Source organism: Pleurodeles waltl, chromosome 10, assembly GCF_031143425.1.
Source record: "Pleurodeles waltl isolate 20211129_DDA chromosome 10, aPleWal1.hap1.20221129, whole genome shotgun sequence".
Taxonomy (NCBI): Eukaryota; Metazoa; Chordata; class Amphibia; order Caudata; family Salamandridae; genus Pleurodeles; species Pleurodeles waltl.
In genome coordinates, this window is record NC_090449.1 from 225904977 (window position 1) to 225930820 (window position 25844).

Below are 25844 nucleotides of genomic sequence, written 5' to 3' on the forward strand. Positions count from 1 at the left end.
AAGTGAATGATTGGATTTCTCTTACTCTTCGTAAAGAAGTAATTGCTACCAGGAAAGCAACCTTCCATAGAGAAATTGAAGAGCGCAAGAGTGCATCGGTTCAAATGGACCCATAAGCCTTGTGAGTACAATGTTAAGATTCCATGCAGGAGCTGGTGCATAACTCTTAAGTCCTTCCATAAAAGCTTTTATCACAGGAATTATCAACAGAGAGGTATGTTGTCTGTTTTGAAGGTAGGCTGATATTGCTGTTAAATGAATTATAATAGATGAATATGCAAGATTTGCTTTCTGTAAATAAAGCAAATAACATACAATATCCTGTACTGATGCTTTAAGTGGATCAATGTTTTTAGGTTGGCAGGAATATAAAAAACGTTCCCATTTATTTGCGTAGCATTGCCTGGTTGTAAGTGTACGTTCTTGTTTTAGAATGTCCATACATTCCGATGGAAGCTGTAGGTATCCAAATTCTATGTCCTCAGGAGCCAAATCGTCAGGTTAAGTATACTGGGAATGGGGTGCCTGATCTGACCCTTGTTTTGAGTCAATAGGTCTGGTCTGTTTGGGAGCTTGTGATGTGGTACTACCAACAGATCCAATGGTGTTGTGTACCAGTGTTGACGTGCCCACATGGGAGCCACGAGTATCATAGTGACGGAAGTGTGTCGGATCTTTTTGACTGAAAATGGAATTAATGGGAGAGGGGGAAAAGCGAAAGCAAATATCCCTGACCAATGGATCCATAGAGCATTGCCCTTGGCTTGAGGGTGTGGTTATCTTGATGCGAAGTTTTGGCATTTTGCATTGTCGCTTGTTGCGAAAAGGTCTGTTTTATGTTCTCCACATGTGAAAGTAATATTGTATTACTTGTGGGTGAATCTCCCATTCGTGTATTTGTTGCTGAGCCCTGCTTAAGAGGTCTGTTAGCTGGTTGTGTATCCCTGGAATGTATTCCGCTAGCAGGTGAATGTGATTGTGAATTGCCCATTTCAAAATTGTTTGTGCTAGAGGGGACAATTGGGACGAGTGTGTGTGTACCCCTGTTTTTGCAGATAATACATTGTTGTTATGTTGTCTGTCCATTTTAGGACTGTTTTGTGTATGATCTGTGGTTAGAATGCTTTGATCACTAAGAACACTGCCAGCAATTCCAAGTGGTTTATGAGGCAAGTTTACTGAATTGAGTCCCATTTCCCCTGTATTGTAAGATTATGGAGATGGGCTCCCCACCCTGTCATTGATGCATCTGTGGTGATTATGGTCTGTGGTACAAGGTCCTGAAATGGCCGCCCTTTTGATACGTTTTTTTGATTCCACCACTGCACAGATTTGTAAGTTTGGCAGTCCAATACTACTAGATCCTGTAGTTGACCCTGTGCCTGAGACCACTGTTGCAGTGGTCTCATGTTTAGACGTGCATTGGGCCCTACTGCTATGCATCATGCCCTCATTCCCAATAGCCTCATGACAAACCTTGCTGTGTAAGTTTAATTGACTTGTAATTAGGATATCAGGGTGTGAAACGCTTGGATTCGTTGTGGATTTGGCTAGGCTAATGCTGACTGAGTGTTCAGAATTGCTCCTAGATAAGGTTGAATTTGTGCTGGCTGAAGGTGAGATTTCTGGTAATTGATTGTGAACCCTAATTTGTGTAGGGTATCTATTGTATTGTGTGCGCTGTTGACAGTTTCGAATGGTGCTGGCTTTTATTAGCCAGTTGTCCAGCTATTGGAAGACATGTATGTACTGTCTTCTGAGGTATGCCGCAACTACTGCTGGACATTTTGTGAGTACCCTTGGTGCTGCTTTTACTCCAAAGGGTAGTCCTTTGAATTGATAGTGCTTGCCCGCTATCACAAACCTTAAGTACTTGCGATGTGCTGGATGTATAGAAATGTGGGAGTAAGCATCATTTAGATCTAATGCTGGCATGTAGTCTTGTTTTTGTAACAAGGGAATGACATCCTGTAGAGTGACCATGTGGAAATGCTCTGACAGGATATATTGATTTAGAGGTCTGAAATCGAGAATTGGTCTGACAGTGCCATCCTTTTTTGTATGAGGAAGTATAGAGAATATACCCCTGTCTGTTGTTGACTGACGGGAACCATATCTATTGCACCTTTGAGTAGAAGAGATTCTACCTCTTGTTTTAACAGAGAAATGTGTTTGAGAGAAAGCCTGTGTTACCGAGGAAGTATGTTTGGTGGAGTGGAGATAAGTTCTAGGCAATAACCACTGCAGATAATTGACAGTATCCATTGATCTGTTGTAATTTTTTGTTGCCAGTGAGGATGGAAACATTGCAGTCTTCCTCCCACAGGAGATGTATGCTGTGTATGGATGCAGGGAAAGTCACTGCTTTGATGAGGTGGAGGCACCTTTTGCGGCAGGGGATTTGTCTCTAGATCTGAAAGTGTGTCGTCTATAAGAGCCTCTGAAAGATCCCCTGGGATAATATTGTTGTCCCTGTTTTTGTTGGGACGTAGAGGCCTCTGAAGTTTGTGGTTTAAACCCTCCTCTAAACTGAGGTTTATGAAATGAGCCCCGAAAAGGTGTTGTGTAAAGGACTCCCATGGCCTTTGCTGTTTAAGAGTCCTTTTTTAATTTGTCAATGTTTGTATCCACCTCTGGTCCAAAGAGTTGCTGCTTATTAAAAGGCATGTTAAGGACCGCTCGTTGTATTTCAGGCTTAAAGCCTGAGGACCTCATCCAAGCATGTCTTCAAAATGTGACGCTAGTGTTTATTCCCCTAGCTGCCATATCAGCCACGTCTAGTGCTGATCAGATCCGATTAGCAATGGCTTATCCTTCTTCCACTACTTCTTGTGCTCTTTTCTGCTGTTCCTTTTGGAGGTATTGAAGAAACTCCTGCATCTTGTCCCACTATGCCATATCATACCTGGCTAAAAGAGCTTGGGAGTTAGCAATTCTCCACTGATTTGCAGCCTGAGTTGCTTGCTGCATCGAATTTGCGGCTTTCTTCATCAGGGGGGAGGAGCATCCCCTGTGGACTGGCTATATGCCTGTTTTCTGGCTGCACTGACCACGATGGAATCTTGTGGTAACTGCTGGGAAATAAAGACTGGATCAGTCGGTGCCGCTTCATATTTTTTGTCTATTCTAGGTGTCAATACCCTGGCCTTTACTGGTTCCTTGAAAATGTAATTGCCATGTTTTAACATACCGGGTAACATTGTCAAACATTGATATTGTTTGTGAGTTGAGGAAAGAGTTAAATGGAAAACCCTCTTCTATTGGATCTGAGTGCATCTGTACATTGTGATATATGGCTGCTCTGGAAATGACCTGATTATAGGCTGTGGTATCCTCAGGTGGAGACGGTCTTGTGGGATACAAATCAGGATCATTGGATGGCATTGGGTCAGAGTCATACATATCCCATGGATCCATGTTGTAAGTACTATCACCCATATAGTCCCCATGTGAAGAAGCATGAGACTTTGTGGGTCAAGTTGGTGGTGGTGGAGTATGAGGTGGTGGAGAAGAAGGAAGATAAGGCAAATGTCGTGGAGAAAGCTGTACAGTCTTTGGCTTCTCTTTGTATTTAAAGAACTTCACCTGTGAAGAGCCAGTTTCCAAGCTTTCTTGGAATGCTAGTTTCCGCTTTGTAATTGGAGGAGGCGAGGCAATAATCTTTCCAGTCTCTTTCTGGATTTTAATCCTCCTTTGTTTTGGTACAAGACCTCAAGAATGGGTCTAATGTTGGTTTCATCTGTCTCCTTGACAGGAACTTGGTGTGGCACAGAGGACAAAACTGAAATGGAGTCCGATCCATGAGCCTGTGACGCAGTAGGTACGAGAAGGCCGCGGACGCCCGAAAGGGCGTTTAATCGATCCAGACGCTACAATCTGATCGAGTGTAGTCAAAACGCATTTGAAAACAATACCGACGTTGAGGAAAAGGAAAGAGAAGTTCAGATAGTACCGAACCGAAAATCCCAGAGCAAGAGGGAACACATCCGAACCCGACGGCAGAACGAAAACAATCTAACAAAGGACTCTATGGCCATGCAGACTATCACCGAGAGGAGGAGTCACTCGAAAAAAGCTTCTTAGAAGATAAACTTATAACACTCTGCGCCCAACACTAGATGGCAATATATGCAGTTAAACATGCCATCCAATATATGCATACACATATGTGTATATATATATATATATATATATATATATATATATATATATATATATATATATATTTTAGTTGGCAACAATGTACCGTAGTAGATGTGGCCATACCAAAACACAATTTTAAGATTAGTATTAGTATTACTGTAATTTTAGGAAATGCATAACATATATTGAAAACTTACTGTTTGCCAGAAGACCTTTGCAAAATTTATGGAAAGATGGAATGCAGAACAAAGGAGCATAGGTTTCAGATTTCCTCATGAGAATTGCTACTTCCAAAGCCCATGTCATCAGAAGTTTCCTAAAAACAGATTTTACAAAATGTAGTTATTTTATTCAGAAAAAATCTGGATGGCAATAAAATTATAAAGTAGAGATTGCCTGATTTGTTCATTAACAGTATTTGAGAAATGCTAATAGAGTTAGTTAAAGCAAGAGTTTAACAGGTTATTTCTTACATTCACTTATATTTATGGTAGCAAAAAAAAAAAAATATATATACACCCAGTTTTGCTCTCACTCAAGGAGGCATGGAATGACCTCCATATGTTGGGACATTTTCTCAATAACTGTCATTATCACTGATTTATTTCAAGGTAGTGAGTGGGGAACTTAGTAGATGCTTACTTGCACTGAATGGTGCTTCTATGTTCACCTACCATGATTTACATTTTTCTTGTTCTCATCCCTATGTAGCGCAGCCTGAATGGGCATTCTATCCAATATACCATATTGTCACTGTTCCAATTGGTCTGTGCTCACTGTTCCTATGGTACAAATAATCAAAGGTCTTGAGTTTTTGAGTGTATGGTAAGTAATGGTCGGATGTACAAGTTACTTACCTTCGGTAATTAAATATCTGGTAGAGACATATCCTAGATGGAGATTCCTTACCTTAGAATTTTCCCCCAGGGATCAGACTGGTTCCAGAGATTTTTCTTCAAGCAATACCCTTGTGCGTTGGAAAGTGGCATCGGTCAGACTGAAGGCATCGTCGTCGCCGTGATGACATCAGGATTAGTACATAGATTCCACCCCTTATCGCAGACACGTCAGTTTCTTTTAACGACTTTCCACGCTAAAGCGCAGAACCGCCAAGAACACTCAGATTGGTAGATTGGTGCACTAGAGCTAAGGACCTGAAGGGGGATTACAAGTCCCTAGAAATCAGTTCGCAAGTGGGCGGAGTTGGGAAGGCATCTGCAACTAGAATATGTCTCTACCAGATATTTTGTACAGAAGGTAAGTAACTTGTACATCTGATTTTTGCAGATTCCTTACCTTAGAATAGATACCCAAGCAATGCCATCCTCGGAGGTCAGCTGCGAACCGAGATCATACTAGGAAGTCCTGCAGGAACGAATGACCAAAGTAGCCGCCCTGACGGACCTAACTGTCCAGGCAGTAGTGTTCAACAAACATGTGCAGGGATGCCCACGTAGCTGCCTGGCAGATATCCAGGACAGGAACTCAGCGTGCTAACGCAGTGGAAACAGCAGTCCCTCTGGTGGAATGAGCGTGCAGGCCCTCAGGGGGTTGCTTCTTGACCAAAGCGTAGAACATTTTGATGCAAAGAAGTACCCATAGAGAGATGGTACGTTTTTGTACCGCCTTCACTTGCTTCGCACCCACATACCCGACAAAGCGTTGATCATCCACCTGGAAATCTTTAGTACAATTAAGATAGAACGCCAACACTCTTTTTGGGTCCAGACAGTCGAGTCTCTCCTCCTCATGGGAAGGATGTGGGGGTGCATAAAAAGTAGGCAAGGTGACGGACTGACCTACATGAAAAGGCGTAACAACCTTAGGAAGGAAGGAAGCCTTAGTGCGCAACACCACTTTGTCAGGGTGCACAGACAAGAATGGAGGTTTGGAAGAAAGGGCTTGAAGCTCACTCATTCTGCGAGCAGAAGTGATGGCAACAAGAAAGACAGTCTTGAAAGTGAGGAGCCGTAAAGGGCAACTTTGCATCGGCTCAAAGGGAGTACACATTAAGTAAGTAAGGGCAAGATTGAGGTCCCACTGAGGCATGATAAATGGAGTGGGAGGAAATAAATGGGTGAGACCTTTAAGGAATCTATTCACAATAGGAGATTTAAAGACAGAGGGCTGATCAGGTAGCCTAAGAAAGTTCGAAATGGCAGATAAATACCTTTTAAGGGTGCCCAAAGCGGAGCTCTGCTGGCCAAAGAAAGAATGAACAAAAGAACCGCAAACAGAGGGGCAGAGAGGGGATCAACAGATTGGTTGGTACACCATGCCACAAATTTATGCCAACAACAGGCGTATACCATTTTGGTGGAGGGACACCTGGCTGCCAAGATAACATCACAGACTTCGGCTGGAAGATCAAAAGTCATCAACTGTCACTGCTCAGTCTCCACGCATGAAGGCGGAGATTGGGCAAGTTCGGGTGGAGAACCGTGCCTTGTTGCTGTGACAGAAGATCTGCCCGAAGAGGCAGTGAGTGGAGGATCGGTGGCCATGCTCAAAAGCTCTAGATAACATACTCTCCATGTCCAGTCCGGAGCCACCAAGATGACTTGGGCCCGGTCGTTCCTGATCTTCTTGAGAACTCTAGGAAGAAGTGGTATAGGCGGGAAGAAGGCCGCAGTTCCACTTGAGACGAAAAGCGTCTCCGAGCAAGTGCCGCCTTGGTAACTCCAAAGCGCAAAACAGCTGAAATTGCGTGCTCTCTTCGGAAGCAAAAAGATCTAACCAAGGCTCTCCCCAATGCTGAAAGAGACCCTGCGCCACCTCCAGATGGGGACACCATACGTGGCCGGCTAAGTTTGTGCGCTCTGGCGTTGTGACAACCCGCCAGATGTTGAACCACCAGGGTAATGCCCTGATGTTCCAGCCAGGTCGACAGGCGTAGGGCCTCCTGACAAAGGGTCCAGGACACCCTGTTTGTTGCAGTACCACATGGCAGTAGTATTGTCCGTGAACACCTGCACTACTTTCCCTTTGAGAGAGGGAAAAAAATCCTTCAAAGCAAATTGGATCGCCTGGAGCTCCAGAAGACTGATATGGAGCCCAGACTCCACCATAGACCAGAGGCCTCTGATCTCCGCCTCTGCCATGAGGCCGCCCGAACCCAGAAGCCACGCACCCACCTGTCACTATGGATAGATCTGGCTGGGGAAGAGAGAGGGATCTGCCGTGGACCCAATGCGGATTCGAAAGCCACCTCTGCAGGTCTTTCGCAGTCCCCTCCAAGATCTCGACCATGTTGGAGAGATTCCCCGGATGCTGCACCCACTGGAACTTCAAGTCCCACTGCACAGCCCGCATATGCTATCTGGCATGTGTCACTACCAGGATGTAGGAGACCATGAGGCCCAGCAGCCTCCGAGCCAGTCTCACCGAAACCCAAGCTAGAGGCTGAAAGATCTGAATCATATCCTGAATATCTTGGACTCGCTTTTCGGGAGGATAAGGCCAAAACTGCACTGTGTCCAGAACAGCTCCAATGAAAGGGAGCGTCTGAGGGAGTCAGGTGTGACTTCGGCATGTTTATAGTGAAACCCAGCGTGTGCAGGAGGCTCTCCATAGTCTGAAAGTGTGAGACTACTTTTTGGGGCGAGTTCTCCTTCAAAAGCCAGTCATCAAGGTAGGGAAAGACTGAGACCCCTAACCTGCGCAGATGAGCTCCAACCACCTCTATCACTTTCGTGAACACCTGAGGGATGCTGGTAAGGCCGAAGGGGAGCACGGTAAACTGTTAGTGCTTATGACCTACCATGAATCGCAGGTAACATCTGTGGGCAGGCAGGATGGGAATGTGGAAATAAGCGTCCTTCAAGTCCAACGCTACCATCCAGCCTCCTGGGTCTAATGCGGACAGGACCTGTGCCAGGGTAAGAATTTTGAATTTCTCCTTCTTGAGGAAGTAGTTGAGGTCCCAAAGGTCTAGGATAGGACGTAAGCCCTTGTCCTTTTTTGGCACCAGAAAGTAGCAGGAATAATAATCACGACATACTTCTGGCACAGGGACCTTCTTCTATGGCTCCCTTGGCCAAGAGATCTGCGACTTCCTGACGGAGAAGTGCCAAATGATCCTCCGGAAGATGGCTGACTCATGGAGGCATGGCTGGTGGGGCAGATTCGAAAAGGAGGGAACAGCCTTTCGAACTATCTGCAAAACCCACCTGTCCGTAGTGATTGATTCCCAGTGGGGCAGGTGATGGCGAATCCTACCGCCAACTGGATCGGGGTGAGGGGACGGACTAGGAGGGTTTGGAGGCTGCAGATGGGGCAGGGGTGTACTGGGCAGACCTCTGGTTCTCTGTCCCACACTCATGTGGGATTCCGCGTCCCAGGCCATGCAGCAGCTGAACAGCATGGGTGGCACGGTAGCTGGGTGGGAGACTCGACAGGGAGCCCCTTCCGTGGCCACCAAAGGGGCGAAAAGCAGACTGTTGAGGGTGAGGGGCAGAAGAAAGGACAAGGGACAGAGCAGTAGCTCGGGAGTCCTTTAATCTCTCCAAGGCTGAGTACGCCTTGTCTCCAAAGAGAATGGAGCCATCAATGGGCACGTCCATTAGAGACTGTTAGACATCTCCCAAAAAAAACAGAAGTACGCAACCAGGCGTGGCGTCTCAAGGCCACTGTCATAGCAACTAATCTGACCAGGGAGTTGGTTGAGTCCACGTGTCCAGCCAACATCGGATAGTTAACTTCGCCGCATCTCTCCCATCGTCGTTCGGTGCGGGCCGATGGTGGCGTATGATAGTCCTGTTCACAGGAGCCCCTGTGCTGGGTTTGGACCAAGTACCCAAAAGGACATCGGTGAGGCCTTCATTGAATGGCAAAAGGAGCTCGGATATTCAAGCCCCTGGCTGAAGCAACTCCGTCAGAATGGACCAGACCTCTACAGTAGGTAGCTCAAGGCCAAGGACATCAGCCGCCTTACTGACCACCATAGCATAAGTCGCTCCCTCCACCGTAGCCACAGCAGGAGGAGACAGCATGCCAGCATCTGGAGAAGTTTCCAGTTCAGTGGCCTCACCCAATTCCTGTGTCCAGTCCAAAGATGGGTCATCCTGGTATTCATAAGGGTCCAGGGACCCCTCCAATCGAATTTATACCCATAAGGAAAAAGGTCCAAATTTGACCTGGGGTGAATAGGCCCCATCGAAGACTGAGGTGGTGTCGACCGGCGCCAGTGCCACTCAGTCATCGGGGATGAGGATCGGGTCGACATTGATGATGGGCACCACTGACGTCAGGAGAGTGGACAATCGAACCGGTACAAGGGAAGGTCTCATTGGTATGACCAGCACCCATGCAGATCTGGAGGTGACCTCGGTGGCCAGAGCCACCATCGCGGAACCTAAAGGCCCCCTGACCAAACCCCTTGGGCCCCGAAGGCGACGTATCGGGGTCGGACTGCCCAAAAATGAGGTACATGGCCTCACAAAACTCCTTTAATTGGGCAGGGGTCGCTCTGGCTCCCGGAAACTCAGGGAAGCGCAGAGTGGACCCAGAAGCAGGCTCCAAAGATGGAGGCCTCGAGTGTCAACGCTCCTGCTGCATCGCATCGGCCAAGCGACGGGGTGAAGTCGAAGGGTGACGGGATCTCTTCGACGACAACGTATTTTTCTTACCTTGCCCTGAAGACTTCAAGGAAGAAGAATGGTGGTGGCTCTGCGACCGGTCTTAAGCCCGTCCCCTCAAGCGAGACCGGGAACTATGCAGAGTCGAGCACCAGGCCCCCATAAGCTTGAGGGACCGCTTCCTCAAGGCCTTCATGTGCATGGCCCGGCACTCGGAGCAAGGCTTCCGGTCATGGTCGCACTCCAGGCACCACAAACAGACCAGATGTGGATCCGTCACCGACATCATGCGGTGACAGTCCTCTCACGGTTTGAAAACGGTCTTCGGGGACATCCCACGATGCACCAAAAGAACTCACCAAAAACTCGATAAAGGGTCGAAGTGGGTCAAAAAGAGACCAGGGCAGCTCTCTCCGGATCAGCGCGTATCGCACAAAGAAAAGAACTGATGTCACTGAGCTGAGGCGACGTCTATGTACTACTCCTGATGCCATCATGGTGACTAAGACGCCAATGAAGCCCGCTGAGTTGACCGACGCCACCTACCGACGTGCAAGGGTATTGCTCAAAGAAAATAAATCTCCGGATCCAGTCTGACACTTGGGGGAAAATTCTAAGGTAAGGAATCTGCAACTAGAAGTCTCTATCAGATGAACAGGCCAAAAGTGGGGGTAACCAAGCTAGAAATCGGCTACTTTCCTATAACGTCACCCTCTTTAAAGCCCCTAAATTCAGTATTTAGGGGACGCCCTGATACCAGGACTTTAGATTTAGATGGGTACAAAATAAGAAGTGCACAAAGAAGACTGTAGACCTGAGGAGCATGACTGACCTGGCGCCAACCCCGTCAGCCCGCATGCTCCACCTGGCCCGTGTGGAGCAATAGTCTCATCATGCCGCTGTGCAGACTTAAAAAAACACGGAGGGTTGCCATTGCTTCACCAACTGCCAAAGAAAGTCCCCTGGAGTAGAGGAGCTACTCCTCTGTAGCCGCAGTCACCAAAGGAAGCAACAGCAATACTTGAGGTACCCGACCCCTTGCAGCAGCCAAGACTTCTTGTGTCCAGACTGGGTACGAACACCAAGGAAAACCGACCTGCTTGTCGAGAAACTTCAGGGATAGTGACACCCACATTGTGAGTGGCCCAGCTATCCTGTTTGTAGCAGAATTCAAGACAAAGAGTGCTTCTGACCTCTATCACCTAACCCCTCATAGTGCCTTTGCACCCAAGCCCCAAAGTTCGAGGGAGATGACTGTGCCAACAGGGTACTGAGACCCTCCAAGGCTAAGACTACCCTTGGGTTTGCCAAGACTGAACTTACAGTAGCCGCCTGCACCCTCTTTGTGCAGGCCACCTCTACCATGCATGCCTTAGGTAACAGAAACCAGACGCCTCAGGACACCTCTGCACCCGACCAACTCGGCCTAAGAATAAGAGAACCAAAGGTGTGCCCACATCCCGAGCATCGTGAGACCGGAGCCCACTTGTTGGTTCAGGCAGATAGGACTTCCAGTCTCCGCCTGCAGCCTCCTTCTGCAGGCCCTCTCCAACCGTGAGTGACTATAGTATCGGATACAATGCCAAAAAACACCACTGCACCTGAGCCCTACAGCCTGAGGAGAAGAGGACCAACAGTGTTCCCTATGTGCCAGAGGAGCTCAAGGTTTGAGCCTCCTGTGGGTTAACCACCCTCCTCCCCTAAACTGGCCCCCTATGTCCCACTTGCAGCCTTAATCCAACCGGATCGTTCCCTATTGAAGTGAATGGGATACCTGACGCCGTAACATCTCTGCACCCGGACGCCCCAGAGCTTCCTGAGGTGACCTGTTGGTGAGGCCTTGGACCTTGCCCCATACTCCCCTTAAGTCCCTGAGAACAGCTCTCAGTCACCGTTAAGTGGCCAAATGCAGTGTGTTTTTCCCCAATAGAATAACATAAGCGCACCCAAAAGTTGCATGTGTCAACTTTTGACAACGGTAAAAAATTCATAACTCGAAAACTGATTACTTGATTCCATAATATTGGTATCTTAATTCATATAAAAGTATGTGTTATTTTTTTAAAGAAATTGGTGTCAGATTTCTTTGAGTGTGTCTTGCTTACTGACTTTGTTTGTGCAATACATGCTTAGCACTACCCTCTGATGTGCCGATCTGCTCGCTCACACCACCACAAAAGAGAGCATTTGGGGGGGTGTTTGTGCCTCTGCAACTGGGGTTTGCCTGTACTCTTTACACAGTGTACCTCTTTTTGGTCCACAATATTAAGAGCCAGCTCCCTACTCTGGTGGTACAGCAGTGGGATAGAAGACTTTGCAAGAACTGTATCACTCTGTCAGTATTGAGATTCCACATAGGAATCCACAATTGACTTTATTTGCTCAAAACACTTCAATTTTTTCCCCAAATTTCTAATCTGGTCTGTTAGGACCTTGGTTAAGTCCCCAAGTCTTTCTTATTTAGAATTTACAGTATCCTTCAGCAGTCCCGCTTAGTGCCACGACACAGATACCAGACGAAGTGGGAGGCTGAGGTGGACACAGAAATCTTGCAGAATAAATGGGATGCACTGTGGCGAGAGATCTCCAAAACTCACTTGGGCATGTTACATCAGGAATCTGCCTATAAGCTGATCTTCCAAAGGTACTATACCCTGGTTCGTCTCCAAGCTAAGTTCCCTGCAGCCTCCTCCACCTGCTGGCGCTACAGTGCCTCCAAGGGCACCTTCCAACATATTTGGTGGTCATGCTCTCAACCTACTCTTTTTTGGAAGGAAGTATTGAGCCACATTAAAAGCACCTTGGACTTTCCAATCCCAGCAGACTTTCACACGTTCATCCTAGGCTCACTTTCCTCCACCCTTGAAACTCTTACACACACTCTGACTGGTATGTTATCCGCCACATGACGGGCGCTGCCCAACAGTTGATCGCTTTGGCTTCCCCTCCTCCTGGTTCACCAGACTTTGGCAGACTACGGCAATGGAACATCTCTCACACAAACTTACCCTGACAGGTTGTTTCTCTGCCACTGTCAGCACCTCTTGGATTATTTCTCATGACTTGAACATCTCCACTTTCAGCCTCCTAAGCTCCGTGCTTTGCAACTGTTTGACTAAACTATTAGTGTCAACATACCCGTACATATGCTCCCCTCTGCCCCCGTTGTGATCTCAGGAGCCCCCACGGTTAGCCTTTATCTTCACCAGGGAAAGGACCGATGCGAGTACCAAAGCCCCAGCTATTGATAGGTTTACTGACATAACCCTCCTCTTGGCATCAGACACAGCAGACTTAGTTATGTGCTGTCATGGACTTTAACCCCTTTTATTTTGTATAATGTTTATATACTATTCGGAAATTTTCCACAAAAAAAAAAAAAAATTGTTAACTAGAGAACATCTAATAGTGCAACCCTAAATAGGAATTTTGAAACAGGGATTATACACAACGCCCAGAATGAAGGGGTTGATCATTTTGTAAAATGAGCTGCATAACGTTTCTTAGGAATAGTAGAAATAGCTGTAGTTGAGAGTTGTGAAGAATGAAGAAAAATAGGTTCACATTTTGAAATATGTGCCTTTTCGGAGATGGAACTGAAGGAACAAATGTGTTAATATTTGATCATATTGTGAAAGAAATATATTCATGCTCATTAAGTACGTGTTATGCCTGGTGGTAAAATAATGAATGGCAAACTAAGCTGAAAATGTAAACTATGGTTACAAGTCTATTGCTCGAGGCCTAATGAAAACTGAAGGAGAATAAAATGATAAAATTGTGTCCATTGTAATTGTATATAAGGCCCAGTTGAAGGTGTGTAGCCAAAGCGCATCGGCCATGCTAATGATTTCTTAATTGTAGTTTTGCACTTTCTGAAGACTGGTGTTCACGTAATAAATTTAAGAACCTTGCTGCGCTACCACCCTGGTATGGATGTTTCTGTGCTGCTGTGTCAGATCTACGAGGAGGCATCTGATTGGGACATACATACATAAAGTGCAACTACAATGGCAATAGGCGTCGGGGGAGGGTGCAAGTGAATCTACAGCACTACGTGCCACGAACAGATGCTTACAGATTAAGTAACAATCAGTTCAATGGCATTTGTGGCTGTAGATACACATGCTCTGCACAGACTGTAAGGCAGTACCTCCTAAAAAGCAGTAGCTAACCTGTGGAAGTTGCATGACCTACACTAGCTTGTTGGCATGCTAAAACACCCACGCAGTAGTGTTTAGTGAAGGTGTGTGATGTAAGCTATGTAGCTGCCTTACAAATGTCAGCTATGAATATACTTCCAAGAAAAGATGTAGTAGCCCACCTTCTTGCAAGTGGAGTGTGCTGTAGGAGAAACAGAGGTTGTTTGGCCTTAATGTAGCAAGTTTGAATACATCTGACTATCCATCTGGATATGCCCGATCTGGATACTGGGTGACCTTCATTAGGTGGTTAAAACACTACCAAGAGTTGTTCAGTTTTCCTAAAAGCTTTAGTTCTGTCAATGTAGTACATATGTGCTTTTTTTTACATCTAGGGTGTAAAAGCTCTTTCCATAACAGAATCTGGTTGTGGGAAAAACTGGGAGCTCAGCAGACTGAGGGGAAATTGGGAAACCAATTTAGGTAGAAATTTAAGATTGGCTCGAAGAACTACTTTGTCTCTGAATTTGGAAGAAAGGTTCTTCTGAGGTATGTGCCTGGAGCTCGCTAATACATCTGAGTGATGTGATGGCAACTAAGAAAGCCATCTTCTATAAGAGAAAGTGGTCATGAGTGAAGCAGCTCAAATGGAGACCCATGAGTCTAGTGAGTACAATATTAAGGTTCTAGAAGGAGCTTGGGGCATCCAATGGGGGTGACTCACTCAAGTCCCTCCATGAAAGCTTTAATTACTGGAATTTTGATAGCAAGATATGCTGTCTATTTTAGAGATATGTAGCTATTGCTGCTAGATGCAAGTGAAAGGAAGAGTAAGCAAGATTTGCTTTTTTGCAAATGAAGCAAATGGCAAACAATTTCTTGTAGCACAACTTTTACTGGATCAATGTGTTTGGGTTCGTAGTAGCAAACAAAACATTTCCATTTTGCAGCATAGCAGGCTCTAGTGGTTGGCCTGCGTTCTTCCTTGAGAATGCCCATACATTCTGCAGGCAAACCAAAGTAGCCAGGGTCTATGACCTCAGGAGCCATACTGCAAGGTTGAGTGAATTTGGGTCTGGACATCGATTTTCCCTTGATGCTGGGTTAGAAGGTTTGGCCTGCTGGGGAGCTTCTTATGTGGGACTACTGAGAGATCCAGGAGTGTGGTGTACCAAGGCTGGCATGCCCAGTGGGAGCCACAAGGATCATGGTGAGAGATGTTTGCCTGAGTTTTCAAACCAGAAAAGGAATGAGAGGAAGAGGTGGAAAAGCAAAGGCAAATATCCCTGACCAACTCATCCATAAAGCTTTGCCTTTGGATAGTGGGTGTGAGTACCTCGAGGCAAAGTTTGGGCATTTTGTGTTATCGTCTGTGGCGAAAAGGTCTATGTGAGGGCCCCCAACACTTTTTGAAGTATGTCTGGAGGACTTGTGGGTGAAATTTCTACTTGTGGACTTGTTGCTGCATCCTGCTGAGCAGGTCTGCAAAGTTTCTGTCCGTTCCTGGGAGATATTCCACCAACAGGTGAATATGGTGGTGAACAGCCCACTTCCATACGGTCTGAGACAGGTGGATAGTTGTGAAGAGCACTCCCCCTTGTTTTTGTAAGTAATGCATACTGTTGTGTTGTCCGTCTGGACTAGGACAACCTTGTAAGAGAGGTGGAAAGCTTTCAGTGCTAGGAATACCACCTGAAGTAGATGATGTTGGCTCCTCCTGGGCTAGTTCTTCCCTGAAGAGATCATAGGGGTCATCAGGCACCTTTTGTGTCATCTCAAGTCGCCGAGCCCTCTGCTCCCCAAGGATCTTCTTTGACCTAAATGACTTGCAGTCGGGCTCTCAGTGGTCTGGAGAGATGCACAGGTGTTGGTCAGCATGCGGTGAATGTAGCACAGCACGGAGGACAGAAACAAAATGCTGTTCCTTCCATCGGGAAACCATTTCTGTTGATGTCGAAGCCACATGGAAAGTAGACTTGAGATGGGCCCCAACGCCCAGAAGGGTGGTCAGTCGAAGCCTGAACCAACAAAAACGTAGGGCACGCAGAGAGAGATGCGCGGTCAGATACAATACCGTCGGGACAGAAAAAGAGAGAGAGTGAAAGACATGCCGGAAAGGCACACACGTCCGAACCAGACAGAGAGAAAACAAACAATCTAACAAAGGAGTCAATGAACATGCACATATCACTGAGAAGAGGAGTCACTCGATCTTGTGACTGGAAAGACTTCTTCAAAGAAAAACAACTTGCACCACTCCAAACCAAACACTAGATGGCAGAAGTATGCAAAGCATGTGTATCTACAGCCACACATGCCATCGAACAGTACTTACCTGATTCTGATGTCATTGGTATCTAAACTGATATAAACGTATGTGTTATTTTTATAAACTGGTGTCTGGTTTCTTTATTGAATGTGTGTCTCACTTACTGCCTTTGTGTGTGCAATACATACTTAGCACTACTCTCAGATATGCCTAACTGCTCGCCCACACTACCACAAAAGACCTTTTGGGGTATCATTTGTGCCTCTATTTCTTTGGGGTTTGCCTGGACTCTTTACACAGTGTATCTCTCTTTGGTTCACTATATAAAGAGCCAGCTTCTTACAATACGCCAAAGGGTCTATTTCGAATTAAGAAAATGAAGTGAAACACACATTGGTGTTTTTTCACATATGCACCACATGATCTCCACTTATGCACCTTGATAACATATGTATCTATGTGTCTCCATTTACAGGTACCATTTATCCATCAATTAGGTACTATACATTGACCAGTTGAGTACAATACTCCCCTAGCTTGCTAATTAGAATTGCATGCTGCAGTGAAAAGGTTCAGAGGTTGTCACCTGGGTAGTTTCAGCATACAAAACAAGTCCTGCCGCATGCCCTGGAGCATTTTGGGCCATAGAGTAGGGCAGAAGAAAACAAGTTACTTACCTGTAACTACAGTTATCCAGTATTGGTATCTTTCATAAATTCACATGCTTGAATCATCCCCGTCGAAGTGGGAGTCCCACGGTACATAAAATAGCAATAATTAAAAAAAAAAAAAATGTTTTGCCATAGGCTATAATGGAGCCAGCAATTGCTCACATAGCCTATCCATGTCCTTTTGTGAAAGGACCCAAACCTGCCTGCTGTCCAATCAGGCACCAGCACCCTCTAGAACCTTCTCCAGAGAAGCTCCCTTCCTCAGATTTTCCAGCACGAGAGTGAAAAATAATAACCTGAGAGGAAATGCGACCATCAAAGGGGAGGATGGTGGGTCGCATGTGAATTTATGAAAGATACCAATACTGGATAACTGTAGTTACAGGTAAGTAACTTGTTTTCTTATCCAGTATTGGATCTTTCATAAATTCACATGCTGGAATCTGAATAGACAGCAGTATGGTTGATAATCATTGTATCCAGCGTGGATGGAGGGTGTGAGCATGAAGGCCCTCTGTCTCCAATATAAATAATAATAATAATAATAATAATAATAATAATAATAATAATAATAATAATAATAATAATAATAATAATAAACTCATACATCTGTTGTGAGCTTCCAAGGAATACAGATACTTTTAAGTACATGTACATAAATACTGAAATTCCCTGTAAATGCAGATATAAATATATGTATAAATATATAAATATGTATCTATAAATACATACATACATACACATTATATATTCATATGGAAGCATAATAGAAAACATGGTTATATGTATTTCAAACCATTTGTCTATAACTAAGGAAAGGTCTCACCTTAATGAAAGAGATGGCGTAGAACAGTTTGTCCTACTAGAGAGTCTGTTCTTTGTGATGACTCCAAACAATAATGCTGCGTAAAGGAGTGCGTAGTTTTCCATGTCGCAGCCTGGCATATTTTATCAAGGGCAATACCTTGAAACAAAGCAGCCGATGTGGAGACTGCTCTTGTGGAGTGGGCTCTCGGGCGCCTAGTCAACGGTTTTCCTGCCTTGGTGTGACAAAACTGGATTGTCGAAGAAATCCATCGGGCTATGGTGGCCTTGGTTACTCCGGTTCCCTGTCGGCCCAGAGAATAAGATACTAGGAGTTGGTCTGATTTTCTGATGCGCTTGGTACTTTGAAGATAAAATTTTAGGCATCGTTTGATGTCCAAAGAGTGGAGAGTTTTCTCTGCGATCGTAGTAGGGTTTGGAAAAAAGGTTCGTAGAATGACGGGTTCATTGAGGTGGAACGAAGATGGAACCTTGGGAATGTATTTGGGATTGGTTTGGAGCATAACGAAGTCTTCAGAGAAAACTAAAAAGGGTTCTTTAGTAGTGAACGCCTGTATATCACGGACTCTCCTGGTAGAGGTGAGAGCGAGCAAGGTTGACACTTTCCAGGTGATGTACTTGAGCGCCGCCCTATGAATGGGTTCAAGAGAGGTTTCATGAGCTGGGAAAGGACAATATTAAGATGCCACTCTGGCGGAGGTAAGCGTACCGGAGGAAAAGTGCGGAACAGCCCCTTCATAAACTGTTTGATGACTCTGGATGAGCTGATCAATGGTATGTCAGCCGATCGCCTGTAAGAGGCTATAGCTGCTAGGTGAATCTTGACTGATGCATGGGAAAGACCAGCTTTGGAGAGAGAGAGAGCAGGTAAGAAAGAATTTGCTCAGGGTTAATCTGAAATGGGTGAAAATTATTCTGAGAGCACCAAACACAGAATCTCTTCCACTTGAGTTTGTATGTCTTGTTCGTGCTCTCTGCTCGTGCCTTAGATAATATGTCTACATTCTTGATCAATGTTCATATCGTGGAACTCTGTACTCAGGAGTCAAGCATGCAAGTGTAGCGAAGTTGGGTCGGGATGTAAGATGAGGCCCTGATTCTTCGTTAGAAGATTGTAGTTGCAAGGCAGGCGGACTGGATTGGCTACTGACCGGAGTAGGAGCTCCGTGTACCAGAACTGCCTGGTCCACTTGGGGGCTATGAGAATGATCCGGCAGCATTCGGTCTTCATTTTCCTGAGGAGCCTAGGAATCAGTGGAATGGGGGGAAAAGCGTATGCAAAGATCCCGGACCATCTCATCAAAAGAGCATTTCCCCACAACCCTGGGAGTGGGTATCGATTGGCGTAAAACTGGCATTTTGCGTTCGGATTGGTGGCGAACAAGTCCAGGATCGGCCGACCCCATCGTTGGAAGATGTCCTCGAGTATGGTCTGGTTGAGTTCCCACTCGTGACAGTTGTCGTCCGTCCTGCTGAGAGAGTCCGCTAGAGCATTGTTGACCCCAGCCAGGTGCTCCGCCCTGAGGCGGACGTTGTTCAGTGTGAGCCAGTTCCAAAGAGACTGAGCTTCTCTTGAGAGGGAGAGGGATCTTGTTCCTCCCTGCTTGTTGATGTAAAACATGCTTGTTGTGTTGTCTGTTCTGACTAACACTGATGATCCTGCGATGCGTGGCAGAAAAGCTTTGAGGGTGAGATGAATCGCCTTCAGCTCTAACAGGTTTATGTGCATCTCTTTTTGGAGCTTGGACCATCTGCCTTGAATGCGCATGTCCTGTAAGTGGCCTCCCCATCCTTCCAAGGAGGCGTCCGTGGTGATGACAAAGTCTGTTATTGGTGCTAGAAAAGTGAGCCCGTGGGAGAGGTGGTTGATGTGAGACCACCATTCTAACACCTGCCGAATCTTTGGTGTGACAATTATTAAGTCGTCGAAGGATCCTTGCGACTGGGTCCATTGAAGTTGCAGTTCTTCTTGCAGCGGCCTCATTTTGAGTCTTGCTAGCCGTACTAGGACTATGGCTGAGGAAATCATGCCCAGGAGCGATTTGAATAGTCGTACTGAAACGAACTTTTTTGCGGAGATTGTGACAGCCAATTGGGTCAGCTTCTGCTGCCTTGCTAGGGTAAGATATGCCTTGTTTTGGATAGTGTCTAATTCTGCTCCCAGGAAAACTCTCCTGCATGCGGGAGGTACGACTGACTTCTGTAGGTTCACTGTTAGACCCAAACCGTTGAATAGCTTTAGGCAGGCGTTTGTCGCTCTGGAAGCTAGTAGAGATGATGGAGCTTTTATGAGCCAGTCGTCCAGGTATGGGAACACCTGGAAACCCTTGCTTCTGAGGAAAGCTGCGACCGGGGCAAGGCATTTCGTGAAGATTCTTGGAGCTGATCTGAGGCCAAATGGTAGGACTCTGAACTGATAATGGGCACCGGCTAATGTAAAACTGAGATATTTGCGATGTCTTTGGTGTATTGGTATATGGAAGTAGGCATCCTGGAGATCTAGAGTTGTCATAAAATCTCCAGGATTCAGGAGGTGCAAGATATCTGACAGTGTGATCATCCGGAACGATTGTTTCCGAAGGAACTTGTTGAGTTTCCTGAGGTCTAGTATAGGACGCCACTCTCCTGACTTCTTCCTTATGAGGAAAAACCAGGAGTAGAATCCGAGACCCCGTTGTTGCACAGGAACTGCCTCTATAGCTCCTTTGGCAAGAAGGCTGAATACTTACGCTTGAAGCAGACGAAGATGGAGAGATCTGCCTGATGTTGGTGGGTGAAGCGGTGGCTTTTGTGTGAATTTCAGGGTATGACCTCTTGTCACTATATCCAGCACCCATCTGTCTGATGTTATTTCCTTCCACTCTTGGATGAAGTTGGAAATATTTGCTCCTATTTGCTGATGTCGTGGGCATTGGGGAAGCATAGCTGGTGCCTGTAGAAGATCATTGTTTTCTGGGTTGATCTCTGGATTGCGAACCCTGCCTACGTTTACCTCCTTGTCTGGTATAGGAAGCAGTCGATGATTGCCTGTACTGTTGGTGGTATGAAGGCCTGTACTGGGATTGCTGGTATTGCCTGTGAAAGGAACCTCGAAATGAGGTGAAACCTCCTCCTCTAGCCCCTCGAAAGGACTGTTTCCGATACTGCAGGGTACCCAGGGACTTGGCAGTGTCCGTGTCAGTCTTGATGGCTTGAAGTGCGTCATCTACATGTTTGCCAAATAGAGATTCGCCATCGTAAGGCATGTCTAGGATTCGGGACTGCACTTCTGGTCTAAAAGATGTGGCCTTGAGCCAACCTTGCCGTCGTAAGACCGCGGCACCCGCTAGTTGACGAAAACCAGTAGAGGCTATGTCAAGAGCGCAGTCGATAATTTCTTCCGACGTACGCTCACCTTCCTGTAGGATCTTTCGTGCCGCTGCTTGTTTATTTTCAGGGATGAGGTCCAGGAAAAGCTGCATGTCGGACCACATTTGGCGGTCATATCGACCTAGAATCGCTAAAGAATTTGCTGCCCTGACAGTGATTGCGGACACGGAGGAGAATCTTTTGCCTATATTGTCCAATCTTCGTCCTTCCTTGTCTGGAGGAGTAGAGATAGGCGTCGATGGGTTTTTGGAGCACCTTTGAGCAGCCTGTGAGATCACCGAGTCAGGCTTTGGATGGCCAGTAAGTCATGCCGGAGAATCTTGGGTTGCCTTGTACTTCTTATCTAGTTTTTGCGGAACTGGAGGAACCGTAGCCGGGTTTCGCATAATCTTTGTGCCTTCACTCCATATGAAATCAATAATCGGAATGGACCGTACCGACTTCCATGATTGTTCCTTAAAATCATGTAGGAAACATTCCGACTGGGAGACAGATGTTGGAAGGTGAAAACGTACTGCGGCTCTGTCCATAAGAATATGGAAACCACCTATGTCCTCGGGCGGAGAATCAGAGGGGCGAGGAGGTGGTGGGGAAGGAGTGGGGGCCAAGAAATCATCCCATTCCTCGGTAGGATGCTGTGGAGTAGAAATTTCTCCTTCCTCTTCCCCTGAAGTGGAACCTTCGTCTTTGGGGGGTGCAGCTAACACCGAGTGGGATGTCAATCTTGGAGTAGCTGGAGGAGGAGGGACATTAACTGGTGTCACCGGAGAAACTGGCGCTGGTGGTTGATCTTCCGCTGCCAGTGGGAACCTTCTCCTATAATCCTGTAACATAGATTGTAAATCCTGGATTAAGGAGGAAGGCATCTGTACAGCATCTCTGTGGTGAAGCTCTCGTGTTTCGTAATATTGTTCCTGATGAGAGTAGTATGGCTGGTATTGTTCATACTCATCCTCGTCATCCTCATCTTGGTACTTGACATGGAGCTGCGAGGGGCTATGTGCATCTCCGAATGGACCCTCGTCAGATTCCTCCCAGTCCAGAAGATGACTGGGTACTAAAGCTGACACCTTGTTTGGAGAGGTGTCTGTTGGATAAATGTCCGATGCGGGTAGAGATCTGATCCTGACCATGGCTCGGAGATCTGGAGACCTGGAAGAGGCAGGAGTGGCCTCAATCTGTCTTGCTGTCGATGGCGTGAAAGTTGATGGAGCCGTGGATGGTACAGATTTTTCCATCGACGATGGTCTCGTCGACGGTGGTCTCGCCGACGATGGTTTCGTCGACGGTAGTGGCGTCGACAAGGATGACTTCTTTGACGGTGTCTCAGACGATGGCGAAAACACTGATGACAATGGCGTCACTGACGTTATAGTCGGCGGGGCAGTTGTCGACGGTGTTGTAAACGACGATGTTTTTGCCGTCGATGATATACTCGTCGACAGAGTTTTGAGAGAGGGGATAGGATCCCTTACCGTCGATGTTAAGGTAGTCGACGCTGACGACGGTCTCGTCGACGATGTAGTGGAGACGGTAGTTGTTGGAACCGTCGTCACGGTCGTCGACGGTGTTGTCGTCGATCTGATTTTTAGAGTCACTTTTCCAGAAGTGGAAGGCTCTGAGAAAGGAGATAGACGGTAGGACTCCTTCTTCTGAAGAGGAGAAGAAGGCTCAGAGGAGACTGAAGTCTGTAAGCCCTTCCCATGATGTGATTTCTGCCTCTTCCTGGATTTTTCTGTGTGGCCCAGGTCCTCAGATCTGGACCTTTTGTATGGCCTCTCTGACCCACTCTCCTCACCTGAAGTACAGGATTTGGCCTGTAACCATGTCAGGAGCCTGCCCTCACGGTCTCTGAGGGTCTTTGTGGAGAAGGTGCAACATATTTTGCAGTCCTTAACCTGGTGTTGTGGGTAGAGACAATACAAACAGTCTTTATGTGGGTCATCCACATGGAGCCTTTTCTTTCCACAGGTCTTACAAGGGCGGGAAAGGCCTTTCTTAGAAGAATCCGACATATTTTCAACTCTTTTGAGAGAAAAAGTTCTGAAGTAGAAGAAAAACTGAGCAGAGCTCAGGGAGACTCCCTTCACACGACGTGCGGTAGAAAATCTGAGGAAGGGAGCTTATCTGGAGAAGGTTCTAGAGGGTGCTGGTGCCTGATTGGACAGCAGGTAGGTTTGGGTCCTTTCACAAAAGGACATGGATAGGCTATGTGAGCAATTGCTGGCTCCATTATAGCGTATGGCAAAAAAAAAATATTTATTAATTATTGCTATTTTATGTACCGTGGGACTCCCACTTCGACGACGGGGATGATTCAAGCATGTGAATTTATGAAAGATCCAATATTGGATAAACATATTGACGAAATGAGGGTCATTGGACTATTACATCCTCCATTGTCCCTCTGTACTGATTTTGTACTGTGCCCATCCACCCTCCTAATAAAGGGATACCTGGGTGTAGATGAGACATTGTTATTACAATTAGCTTCCCCAAGTCACCACAATATACAACAAGCTCCCTGGAATACAGTTGGGGCCAGGATGAAACCGATGATGAGGCATGTCACTACTAGAGTGGGTGAGGGTTATTCATAAAAAGAAAAGAAAAAAAAAGGCTCCTTTCTCTTTGTGCATAAAGGTGCTGTATACCTGTGAGGGGCACTCTAGTTTTGTTTAGGCAGAGGATACCCTCATTTGTTTTTTAGAGGTGTTTTACTCCCCTGCAAGAAGACCAGCTTGGGTGGGCCCTGGGACTTAATTAACAACAAGGGGGCCTGTCATGTCACAAACGAATGTTAGGTTAATCTCTGTAGTCTGAACAAGAAAAGGAATTCCCTAGCTTGGATTTTGAAAGTGCACTCAGAGATTGTCTGCAGTATAGCAAACCAGAACTGCTGAAAAGTGGGCTGGTTGATCCCACAAACATTTAACCCATTGGTTAAAAAGTACCCAGGAGTTAACCCCCACACATTAGCTGGTGCAAGGCTTAAATATGGCACCTCAAGGCACTTCCTCAGAACACTCTTTGGACCTGCAGAAAACAGAGGTGGACGGACCCTGCAATCTGACCTCCAAGGATCCCCTGAAGGACTAGACCAACTGCCTCCTGTATTCAAGAGAAAGACGTGGACTCCAGGCATCAGCTGGCACATTTTCCTGTATAACTACAGGGACAGAAGCTACAACAGACCTTTTCCTGGAAACACCCTGGTGACCAGTGGCTGCTGGATGTGAACATGCCTTTGCTGTTGGCCTCTACCAGACACCCTGGGAGACTCCAAATGAGCTCCCGGAGGTCCTCAAAAGTGTACTCCTGGGGTTGTTTGGACAGAAGAAGAAAGTATGGAAACTTTGAAACACTTCACATCCAGAGGTTCAGGAAAACCTACGTGAAAAAGTGTCCAACTAGCAATTCCACAGCCACTGATTAAGTTTCATCTTTGTCCTGGTCAAGGCTTCCAGACCTAAAAAAAAAAAAAAGAAAATGCCTAGCCCCATTCTGCATTGAGACTTAGCCAAAGTTCCAGAGATCTAGCAAGACCAACCTGTTCAAGTATCTGGCCTCTGGTTACAAAGCGGCCATTTCAGCAGAGGGCTTTTCTAAAATAACAAAGCCCCTTTCAACATTGGGGCTTTGAAATCTTTTTTTGAACGTTTTGACTTTCACCTGGACTAAGTCACTTGTTGTAGCTGACCAGGACTCCAATGTAGTCTGCCTCCAATCCTGCTTATGCCCAGATCCACTGCTTTCATAGTCTATCATTGGGATTTTGTGCTGGATGGCACTATTTTCATTACGCTCTTTAACTATTCATATCAAATTTCATCTTACAGTTTTTTTGTCATTTTGGGCTTATTTTACTTCTAAAAGTACTGGCTTTCTTTTAAAATTAGTTGTAGAGTTTTACTGTGGCTTGTGTGACTTTTTCTACTGTGCATACACTGCTTAAATACTTAACACACTGCCTTTAGTTTATGCCTGACTGCTCCACAAGGATTAAGCACAGGTATATTTTACTTAGCTTGTGTGACATATAGTAGGTCGGGACCTCAACCTTTGTGCATTGTAAGAAAGTGAGTTGTTTACGGTGGTTAAGTGTCCACCTCAATGTCCTTTCAAAAGTAAATATGGAATGCTTATTTGACCTAAGAGCTGGGGGCCAATTTAAGCATCACCTACATGAGAGTAAATAATCAAATACATCTAAGGATAAATTATAAAGTTTAATTTGGTCAGAGCTCCTTGGATTTAGTTGGTTATGTATCCATGAACTTCATGCTATCACAGAGAAACCTTTCTTCATTGCAGGAAGCAACACTACCACATAATGAACATCAGTCCATGAGATGTCAACCCAACTTTGCAAAAACACTTCGGTTGCAGACAACTCTTGGAACCTTCAATTCACAATGTACTTTAATACAGAACACATCATCTCACCCCATATACAGATCTAGAGGGGCACTTTTAAAGAACTCTGGAACATCAAGCATGCAATTATTTTCCTCCTATCGGCAAAATCAGCGGAAATTACCAGAAGGGCAAGGTGCTTGCTGGATGAGGCACAGCAGGAGGAAAGGTTAAAGTTCTGAAAAGGACTAATACAGCTAACTTTTAATTAGTCACTAAATTGTTTGCTGCCCCGTCTGTATAACCGCTACTTATTCTGTTATTTTACAGCTTTACTCATACACAGCCACAGTGATTTGGAAGTTGTTAATGATTTGCTGAACTGTTTTAAAACATTTCTAGGACCAGATGTGAAGTGAAAGAGAATAGCAGAACAATTTAACATTTTATTTCTTCTAGGGTCTGATAGGCATAGTTCTATTAGAAACTGCAA

At 45.9% G+C, this 25844-nt stretch overlaps 1 protein-coding gene across 2 annotated transcripts in view; it reads right to left on the bottom strand.

Annotated features, from left to right (window-relative positions):
* Positions 1-25844, bottom strand: part of SMG1 (SMG1 nonsense mediated mRNA decay associated PI3K related kinase) — a 1401298-nt gene that overhangs the window by 1098683 nt on the left and 276771 nt on the right. For both annotated transcript variants that reach the window (XM_069210224.1, XM_069210223.1), the window contains one exon: positions 4341-4459. In XM_069210224.1, coding sequence (XP_069066325.1) covers positions 4341-4459 — 119 coding nt within the window. The remainder of the gene's footprint in view (positions 1-4340; positions 4460-25844) is intronic.